This window comes from Oncorhynchus kisutch, linkage group LG14 (assembly GCF_002021735.2).
Source record: "Oncorhynchus kisutch isolate 150728-3 linkage group LG14, Okis_V2, whole genome shotgun sequence".
NCBI classification, from domain to species: domain Eukaryota; kingdom Metazoa; phylum Chordata; class Actinopteri; order Salmoniformes; family Salmonidae; genus Oncorhynchus; species Oncorhynchus kisutch.
Window position 1 is genome coordinate 58,105,642 of NC_034187.2, and position 11,019 is coordinate 58,116,660.

Below are 11,019 nucleotides of genomic sequence, written 5' to 3' on the forward strand. Positions count from 1 at the left end.
TTTGAATTATCATTATTACAGATTTAGATCAAAAGAAGATCACGCCATATGTTTTTATTATTGCAAACATGAGGCAAGAAAAGTTTGAAGAGCCCTGCATTATCCCTGTTATTTGTTATTGTAAAAGATAGTGTTAGTGTCACTGTAAATGTTTAAGTGCTACTGTCACAATGGCAACCAGACTGAAATAAAAGCGATTGCTCTGCAGACCCGCGTTCTGAGGAAGACCCTGGAGCCAGTATTTGACGAGACGTTTACGTTCTACGGCGTGGCCTACAGCGCACTGCCTGACCTCACGCTGCACTTCCTGGTGCTTAGCTTTGACCGCTTTGCCCGTGATGATGTCATCGGGGAGGCGGCGGTACCCCTGGCAGGGGTGGACCCCAGCACGGGACGAGTCCACATCACCCAACAGATCAGCAAGAGACACATCCAGGTGAGGGAGGGGGTGGATGGAGGGAGGGAAGAGAGAAGGCATTACCTTGATTTATTACCTTTATTTAGGTAGGTTATTAACAACACATTCCTTCTCTTTTACAGTAATGGCCTGACATTAGACCCATCCTAGTTAGAGAAGGGAATGAGGAATTGAGAAAAGGAGGGAGAGAGAGGGGAAACTGGGTGATGGAGGATTTTTATTTTTTATTAAAAATACATTTCAGAGGAATAAAGGTGAGGGATGGAGGATAGATTATGAAATATACTCTAGAATGAAGGACCGATGAAGAGAGGATGAAGGAAGGGAGGGAGGGAAGGGGTGTGGTAAAAGATAGAAATTCATAGAGAGATGAGTAGACAGAATTTGAGGATAGAGGGAGGAGTTGGAAAGGTGAGGATGGAGAAAGGGGGAATGGGAGGAAGGAGAGAGAGGAGGTTAGGATGGATAGGATGAGCAGTTACTGGGCTTTTATGGCCAGCAACACTAGAGATGAAGGGGGAGGGATAAGGAGAGCGAGGGGAGAGAGAGAGAAAGAAAGATTTAGAGAGAGAAGAGACTGACTAATCATAGCTGGCTTCTAGCACAGGGTTAGCAGAAGGGTGATACATTTGCTAAATAAATGTCTACAGATTGAAATATGAAATGGTGTAAATAATATAATAACCAATCCTGGCTTGTTTGCTTTTTGGCTATTGCATATGTATTATTGCAAACAACCAATCTTTCTCTCATTTAATCATTATCACACACGCATGCACTCCCAAACACTCCACACACACACACACACACACACACACACACACACACACACACACACACACACACACACACACACACACACGTGCAGCTGAAACATATCTGGGAGGCTGGTCTCTTTGTGTGTGTGTATTGATTGGAGGCCCATTAGGCCCATAAAAGTGGAGAGAGACTGGTGTTATTTCTGACTGTAGGAAGACATCCATCATGGTCAGCACCGGAAACAAAAGCCTCTTCCCCATAATCATTAAACATGATCCATATAAGGCAGAGGGAGGGAGAGTGGGGGGTGGGGGAGCAGAAAGACAGAGGAGGGGGGGGGCGGACAGACAGAGGAAGGGAGGGATGTGAGAGAGCAGAGGGGTGGTATAGAAAGAAGAGAGAGAGGGTGATGGAAAGAGAAAGAGGGGGGAGGGCTACTCCAATTGACAAAGGGCCCCATCCATAACACACACGCAGAGAGAAGGAGGGAGAGACAGAGAGAAAGACCTCCGCCCAACACAATCTGCACTGAGAAAATGATAAATATAAAGAAACCTGCACTGAATGCATACTGCACACAGCCAGACTCACACACAGAGAGAGACCCGGTACAAAGTCTGCACTGATTAGACCATATGGCTGTTAGGACAGACCGTCAATAAGCTACACACCATTATGTTCCCACAGAGACATTAAAACATTCATATCATCTCTAGAACTCATGCAGTACACACAGCTACTCTTCGAAGACAGCAGACACGCGCATGCACTCACTCAGTCATGCACACACGCGTGTAAACACATTACAGGCATAAGTATCATTCCCAGTGCCACTGTAAGCCTGTCAAGTGAGACAGTGCAGATGTATACACACATGCATAATACATCTTCCTCCATTATTTGTACTATTTTCTACATTGTACAACAATAGTGAAGCAATCAAAACTATGAAATAACACATAGGAAATAATGTAGTAACCAAAAAAAGCGTTAAACAAAATATATTTTAGATTCTTCAAAGTAGCCACCCTTTGCCTTGATGACAGCTTTGCACACTCTTGGCATTCTTTCAACCATCAACCAGCTTAATGAGGTTTTCACCTGGAATGCATTTCAATTAACAGGTGTGCCTTGTTAAGAGTTTATTTGTGGAATTTCTTTCCTTAATGCGTTTGAGTCAGTTAGATGTGTTGTGACAAGGTTGAGGTGGTATACAGCAGGTATTTATTTTAATTTAATTTTACCTTTATTTAACTAGGCAAGTCAGTTAAGAACAAATTCTTATTTTCAATGACGGCCTAGGAACAGTGGGTTAACTGCCTGTTCAGGGGCAGAACGACAAATTTGTACCTTGTCAGCTCGGGGATTTGAACTTGCAACCTTCCGGTTACTAGCCCAACGCTCGAACCACTAGGCTACACTGCCCTATTTAGTAAAATACCAAGTCCATATTATGGCAAGAACAGCTCAAATAGGCATTACTTTAAGACATGAAGGTCAGTCAATCCAGAAAATTGCACAAACTTGGAACGTTTCTTCAAGTGCAGCCGCAAAAACCATCAAGCATTATGATGAAACTGGCTCTCATGAGGACCGCCACAGGAAAGGAAGACCCAGAGTTACCTCTGCTGCAGAGGATAAGTTCATTAGAGTTACCAGCCTCAGATATTCGGCCCAAATAAATGGTTCAGAGTTCAAGGTACAGACACATCTGCGTGATGTGAATCAGGCCTTCATGGTCGAATTGCTGCAAAGAAACCACTACTAAAGGACACAAATAAGAAGAAGAGACTTGCTTGGGCCAAGAAACACTAGCAATGGACATTAGAATGGTGGAAATCTGTCCTTTGGTCTGATGAGTCCAAATTTGATATTTTTGGCTCCAACCGCCGTGTTTTTGTGAGATGCAGAGTATGTGATTTTATTTTATTTTATTTTATTAGGATCTATTTTAGTCCCCATTTGGACTAATCTTCCAAGAGTCCTTAACAGTAAAATACAATTTATAATACAAACACACTTTCACATATAACACACTATTACAAATATACATAATACACTAGCATAATGACCCAATAAATACTCAATCTAAATTTTTTTATTGATTCTTCATCTACTATAGTCCCACAACATTTCTATATACTATATTTAAATTGTTTTAAAATAATGTTTAAACTTATATATTGAAAGGTTTCTAGTTTGATCAGTTAATTTATTCCATTTCTTTATTGCTCTAAATCAAAATGTTCTTTTGCCCATTTCTTTTTTCTGTCTGGATAACGCATAGATGGTGGACAATCTATTCTTAGTATTTAGGGAATGTCTGTCTCTTACCAACTGAATACCGTTGTGAATAGAACTTGGCCGTTTTAAATTATGTATAATTATCTTGTCGATTGATGACCAACCAAGAACACTGCGCATGACTGCAACAGAAGAACCATATCTCTGCCTTAAAACAATCCTTGCTGCTTTATTCTGTGCATTCTGCAGCCTCCTAACTTCACTAGATGATGCATTTCCACAGACCACTGAATGGATGATCTTCGCATGTGTGGTTCCCACTGTGAAGCATGGAGGAGGAGCTGTGATGGTGCTTTGCTGGTGACACAGTCTGTAATTGTTTTAAAATTCAAGGCACACTTAACCAGCATGGCTACCACAGCATTCTGCAGCGATACGCCATCCCATCTGGTTTGCACTTAGTCCCACTATCATTTGTTTTTTAACATGGCAATGACCCAACACACCTCCAGGCTGTGTAAGGGCTATTTGACTGAGAAGGAGAGTGATGGAGTGCTGCATCAGGTGACATGGCCTCGACAATCACCCAACCTCAACCCAATTGAGATGGTTTGTTGTGAGTTGGACCGCAGAGTGAAGGAAAAGCAGCCAGCTCAGCATATGTTGGAACTCCTTCAAGAAAAGCATTCCAGGTGAAGCTGGTTGAGAGAATGCCAAGAGTGTCTATTTTAAATCATGTCAAATATAAAACACTTTTTTTGGTTACTGCATGATTCCATGTTTTATTTCATAGTTTTGATGTCTTCACTATTATTCTACAATGTAGAAAATAGTAAAAATAAATAAACCCTTGAATGAGTAGGCGTGTCCAAGATTTTGACTGGTACTGTACACATTTCATCTCCATGCAGTCACACTATTTCACACCCCTCTCCCTCATATGGAGGTGTATAAGTGCATACTTCCACCATCTCCTCTCCCGTCCTCCCTCTATTTCCATTTCCCCCCTCTCATCTTCCTTTCTCTTCCTCTTTGTTCTCTACCCCCTCATCTCTCGCTCTCCTCCTTATCTCTTATCTAAATTGAATTCCCTCCTATTTTAGTGCAACCTTAAGGGGTTTAGAGACAGGATGGAATCGATCTTCCAGAGAGAGGGAGAGAAGGAACCAGACATAAATAGGAGAGTGAGAGAGATTAGTTTGAGTAAATGAAAAAGAGGAGACTGGTATCTGCTGATGGAGTGAAAGAGGAGAAAGAGAGCAATAGCACTGACTAGATGAAGAAGACAAAAGTGAGTACAGGAGATTGATGGATGATCCGGTAGTAGGGGATGAAATGGGGGGGCAGTAAAGACGTCACACTCATTACGACAGAAGTAGCTCACACACTTAGCGGTGGTTCATAAAAGCTATTATCCGTTTAGAACATATAATGTATATTTTGAGCATGGCCATTGTGATTCTCCATCATTCTACAGTAGCGCTTAAACGCTTCAAAACCCCCATTCAGCACAAGCCGTCCAAAATGACACATTGGTTTATATGGCGGCATTAGCTCCTAGCGCTGTTATGACTGTGCTTTGCAGCAAGAACCATCCATGAAAGAAAAAAAAAACCTGCACCATTTACTTGTACTTTAGATTAAAATGTCAGGGAACTAAGCGATGCCAAACATGATGGGTAATATCTGCATCTCACACTGCAGTGAATCTTTGGCATGTTAATTTATGTACTCAAAAGATCATTTTTAGTATGAAATGCATCATTTACTTTAGAATATAGTCAAAAAGGAAAAAATATTCAAATGTTAGGGAACTGAGCTATTGTACACTACAAATGGTTGTGTACAGACCAGTAGTTTCAGACTATTTTTATGTCTTTTTTTGTAGAGCAGAGCTCCCCTGCCAGTAGTGGCGATTCTAAATGAAGTGTGGCATTTAGTCTTGCTCACTAATGAAAAAGCTACCGATACACGGTATTGGAGACAATTAGGAGGCTATCTATTTCCGTCATACTTTGTATGCAGATGGTAGCAGATTTACACGCACACACAGACACACGTCTCGGCCTCGGAAATTCTCTATTTCTCCGTTCTAAATTCAAGCTCAGCCTTGGGCTAACATCCCGCAGCGCGTTGCCATGGTGACACCTAGACGTAGTATAGGAATTCACGCTCTTTGAAAGAGAGCTGCAAGCAGTTATAAAGAGTGAGACGGAGAGAAACTAAGAGATGAACAGAAAGATGGGCCACAGGTCTATATACAGTACCAGTTCAATACTCTTTATTTCTACTGTTTTCTACATTGTAGAATAATAGTGAAGACATCGAAACTATGAAAGAACACAAATGGAATCATGTAGTAACGAAAAAGTGTCGATTGGGTTGAGGTCGGGTGATTGTGGAGGCCAGGTCATCTGATGCAGCACTCAATCTCTCTCCTTCATGGACAAAAAACCTTTACACACCCTGGATGTGTGTTGTGTCATTGTCCTTTTGAAAAACAAATGATTGTCCCACTAAGAGCAAACCAGATGTGGTGTATCGCTGCAGAATGCTGCGGTAGCCATGCTGGTTAAGTGTGCCTTGAATTCTAAATAAATCACGACCGTGTCACCATCAAAGCACAGTCACATCTCCTCCTCCGTGCTTCACGGTGGGAACCACACATGTGGAGATCATCCGTTCAACTACTTTGCGTCTCACAAAGACATGGCGGTTGGAACCATAAATCTCTAATTTTACTCATCAGTCCAAAGGACTGCTCGTGTTTCTTGGCCCAAGCATGTCTCTTCTTCTTATTGGTGTCCTTTAGTAGTGGTTTCTTTTTCAGCAGCAATTTGACCATGAAGGCCTGATTCACACAGTCTCCTCTGAACCGTTGATGTTGAGATGTGTCTGTTACTTGAGCTCTGAACCATTTATTTGAGCTGCATTCTGAGGTGCAGTTATTCTAATGAAATGATCCTCTGCAGCAGAGGTAACTCTGGGTCTTCCTTTCCTGTGGCGGTCCTCATGAGAGCCAGTTTCATCACAGTGCTTGATGGTTTTTACTACTGCACTTTAAACTTTAAAAGTTCTTGAAATTTCCCAGATTTACTGACCTTCATGTCTTAAAGCAATGATGGACTATCGTTTGTCTTTGCTTATTTGAGCTGTTCTTGCCGTATTATGAACTTGGTCTTTTACCAAATAGGGCTATCTTCTATATACCACCCCTACCTTTTCACAACACAACAGATTGGCTCAAACACACATCAACCACAAACTAGAATGGTCCAAACACGCCAAGACAGTCGTGAAGAGGGCATGACAAAGCCTTTTCCCCCTCAGGAAACTAAAAAGATTTGGCATGGGTCCTTAGATCCTCAAAAGCTTCTACAGCTGCAACATCGAGAGCATCCTGATTGGTTGCATCACTGCCTGGTACAGCAATTGCTCGGCCTCTGACCGCAAGACACTACAGAGGGTAGTGCGTATGGGCCAGTACATCACTGGGGCTAAGCTGCCTGCCATCCAGGACCTCTACACCAGGCTGTGTCAGAGGAAGGCCCTAAAAATTGCTAAAGACCCCAGCCACCCCAGTCATAGACTGTTCTCTCTACTACCACATGGCAAGCGGTACCGGAGTGCCAAGTCTAGAACAAATAGGCTTCTCAACAGTTTTTTCCCCCAAGCTATAAGACTCCTGAACAGGTAATCAAATGGCTACCTGGACTATTTGCATTGTGTGCCCCCCCCCCAACCCCTCTTTTTTACGCTGCTGCTACTCTCTGTTTATCATATATGCATAGTCACTTTAACTATACATACTATCTCAATTAGGCCGACCAACCAGTGGTCCCGCACATTGGCTAACCGGGCTATCTGCATTGTGTCCCACCCATCACCCGCCAACCCCTCTTTGCTACTCTCTGTTCATCATATAGGCATAGTCACTTTAACCATATCTACATGTACATACTACCTCACTCAGCCTGACTAACCGGTGTCTGTATGTAGCCTCACTACTTTTATAGCCTCGCTACTGTATATAGCCTGTCTATTTATTGTTGTTTTATTTCTTTACCTACCTATTGTTCACCGAATACCTTTTTTGCACTATTGGTTAGAGCCTGTAAGTAAGCATTTCACTGTAAGGTCTACCTACACCTGTTGTATTCGGCGCACGTGACAGATATAAACTTTGATTTGATTTGAAGGAAAGAAATTACACAAATTAACTTAAGGCAAACCTGTTCAATGAAATGCATTCCAGGTGACTACCTCATGAAGCTGGTTGAGAGAATGCCAAGTGTGTGCAGAATCTCAAATATAATATATATTTTGATTTGTTAAACACTTTTTTTGTTACTACATGATTCCATGTGTTATTTCAAATTTTTGATGTCTTCACATTTATGCTAGAATGTAGAAAATATTAAAAATAAAGAAAAACCCTTGAATGAGTAGGTGTGTCCAAACTTTTGGCTGGTACTGTATATTAGTTTGACTGTCATTATGTATGAATTGTGTCTGCCATATTCTTGTGCAAGGCAGGGTTTGTGTATGTGTGTACTTTATGGGTACTTTGTGTGTGTATATATGTGTGTAATGTACAGTGCCTTCAGAAAGTATTCACACCCCTTGCCTTTTTCCACATTTTGTGTTCCAGCCTGAATTTAAAATGGTTTAAATTGAGATTTTGTGTCACTGATCTACACACATACCGCATCAAAGGGAAGTTGTGTCTTTAGAAATGTTTATAAATTAATTAAAAAAATAAATGTCCTGATTCAATAAGTATTTAACCCTTTTGTTATGGCAAATCTATATAGGTTCAGGAGTACAAATGTGCTTAACAAGTCACATAATTAGTTGCATGGACTCACTCTGTGTGCAATAATGGTGTTCATACTTTTTAAATGACTAACCCATCTCTGTACCCCACACATACAATTATCTGGAAGGTCCGTTAGAGTTTAATGGCTGTGATAGGAGATAACTGAAGATTGATCAACAACATTGAAGTTACTCCACAATACTAACATAACACAGTTGAAGTTGGAAGTTTACATACACCTTAGCCAAGTACATTTAAACTCAGTTTTTCAAAATTCCTGACATTTAATCAGAGTAAAAATTCTTAGGTCAGTTAGGATCACCACTTTATTTTAAGAATGTGAAAAGTTAGAATAATAGTAGAGTGATTTATTTCAGCTTTTATTTCTTTCATCACATTCCCAGTGGGTCAGAAGTTTACATATACTCAATTAGTATTTTGTAGCATTGCCTTTAAATTGTTTAACTTGGGTCAAACGTTTTGGGTAGCCTTCCACAAGCTTCCCACAATAAATTGGGTGAATTTTGGCCTATTCCTCCTGACAGAGCTGGTGTAACGGTGTCAGGTTTGTAGGCCTCCTTGCTCGCACACGCTTTTTCAGTTCTGCCCACAAGTTTTCTATGGGATTGAGGTCAGGGCTTTGAAGGCCACTCGAATACCTTGACTTTGTTGTCCTTAAGCGATTTTACCACAACTTTGGAAGTATGCTTGGGGTCATTGTCCATTTGGAAGACCCATTTGCGACCAAGCTTTAACTTCCTGACTGTCTTGGGATGTTGCTTCAATATATCCACATAATTTTCCTACTTCATAATGCCATCTATTTTGTGAAGTGCACTACTCCCTCCTGCAGCAAAGCACCCCCACAACATGATGCTGCTACCCCCGTGCTTCACGGTTGGGATGGTGTTCTTCGGCTTGCAAGCATCCCCCTTTTTCCTCCAAACATAACTATGGTCATTATGGCCAAACAGTTATATTTTTGTTTCATCAGACCAGAGGACATTTCTCCAAAAAGTGTGATCTTTGTCCCCATGTGCAGTTGCAAACTGTAGTCTGGCTTTTTTAATGGCGGTTTTGGAGCAGTGGCTTCTTCCTTGCTGAGCGGCCTTTCAGGTTATGTCGATATAGGACTCATTTTACAGTGGATGTAGATACTTTTGTACCTGTTTCCTTCAGCATCTTCACAAGGTCCTTTTGCTGTTGTTCTGGATTGATTGCACTTTTCGCACCAAAGTATGTTCACCTCTAGGAGAGAGAACGCGTCTCCTTCCTGAGCAGTATGATGGCTGCGTGGTCCCATGGTGTTTTATACTTGCGTACTATTGTTTGTACAGATGAATGTGGTACCTTCAGGGGTTTGGGAATTTCTCCCAAGGATGAGCCAGACTTCTGGAGGTCTCCAATTCTTCCAATTTTTCTGAGGTCGGCTGATTTCTTTAGATTTTCCCATGATGTCAAGCAAAGAGGCACTGAGTTTGAAGGTAGGCCTTAAAATACATCCAGAAGTACACCTCCAATTGAGTCAAATGATGTCAATTAGCCTATCATAAGCTTCTAAATCCATGACATCATTTTCTGGAATTTCCCAAGCTGTTTAAAAACACAGTCAACTTAGTGTATGTAAACTTCTGACCCACTGGATTGTGATTAAGTGAAATAATCTGTCTGTAAACAATTGTTGGAAAAATGACTTGTGTCATGCAGAAAGTAGATGTCCTAACCAAATTGCCAAAACGATAGTTTGTTAACAAGAAATTTGTGGAGTGGTTGAAAAATTAGTTTTAATGACTCCAACCTAAGTGTATGTAAACTTCTGACTTCAACTGTAAATGACAGTGAAAAGAAGGAAGCCTCTACAGAATAAAAATATTCCAAAACGTGCATCCTGTTTGCAATAAGGCACAAAAGTAATATTTTCAAGCATGTTGGTGGCTGCATCATGTTATGTGTATGCTTGTCATCGGCAAGGACAAGGGAGTTTTTTATGGTAAAAATAAACAGAATAGAGCTAAGCACAGGCAAAATCATAGAGGAAAACTTGGTTCAGTCTGCTTTCCAACAGATACTGGGAGACAAAATCACCTTTCAGCAGTACAATTACCTAAAACACAAAGTGGATTTGCTTACCAAGATGTCATTGAATGTTCCTGAGTGTTAAGTTTTGACTTAAATTGGCTTAAATCTATGGCAAGACTTGAAAATGGCTGTCTAGGAATAATCAAGAAACAACTTGACAGAGCTTCAAGATTTTTTTTTTTAAAGAATGGGCAAATGTTGTACAATCCAAGTGTGCAAAGCTCTTAGAGATTTACTAACAAAGACTCACAGCTGATTCAATGGTGATTCTAACATGTATTGACTACTTATTGAATACTTATCTAATCGATATGTTAGTGTTTTATTTTCCATTATTTGTCCCCCAAAAAATCACATTTTACACTTTTACATTAAGACTATTGTGTAAATAGTTCATATGAAAATCCATTCTAATCCCACTTTGTAACACAGCAAAATGTGGAAAAGGTCAAGGGGTGTGAATACTTTCTGATGGCACTGTATGTGTCTAACTGTGTTCTCCCCGCTGTGTGTGTGTGCATCTACATTCTAACCCTGTGCTCTCTCTGCAGTGTGTGAGCCGTGGGGAGCTACTGGTGTCTCTGTCCTACCAGCCTGTCACTCACAGGCTCAATGTGGTGGTGCTGAAGGCCAAACACCTGCCCAAGATGGACATCACTGGCCTATCAGGCAGTAAGTACTACGCATACACACACACACA

At 41.0% G+C, this 11,019-nt stretch overlaps 1 protein-coding gene across 1 annotated transcript in view; it reads left to right on the forward strand.

Annotated features, from left to right (window-relative positions):
- The window catches only part of LOC109875852 (synaptotagmin-11-like), a 35,592-nt gene that overhangs the window by 17,221 nt on the left and 7,352 nt on the right, over nucleotides 1-11,019 (forward strand). Inside the window, exons 3-4 of the mRNA XM_020468277.2 lie at nucleotides 209-436; nucleotides 10,871-10,991. Of these exons, the coding sequence (XP_020323866.1) occupies nucleotides 209-436; nucleotides 10,871-10,991 (349 nt within the window). The remainder of the gene's footprint in view (nucleotides 1-208; nucleotides 437-10,870; nucleotides 10,992-11,019) is intronic.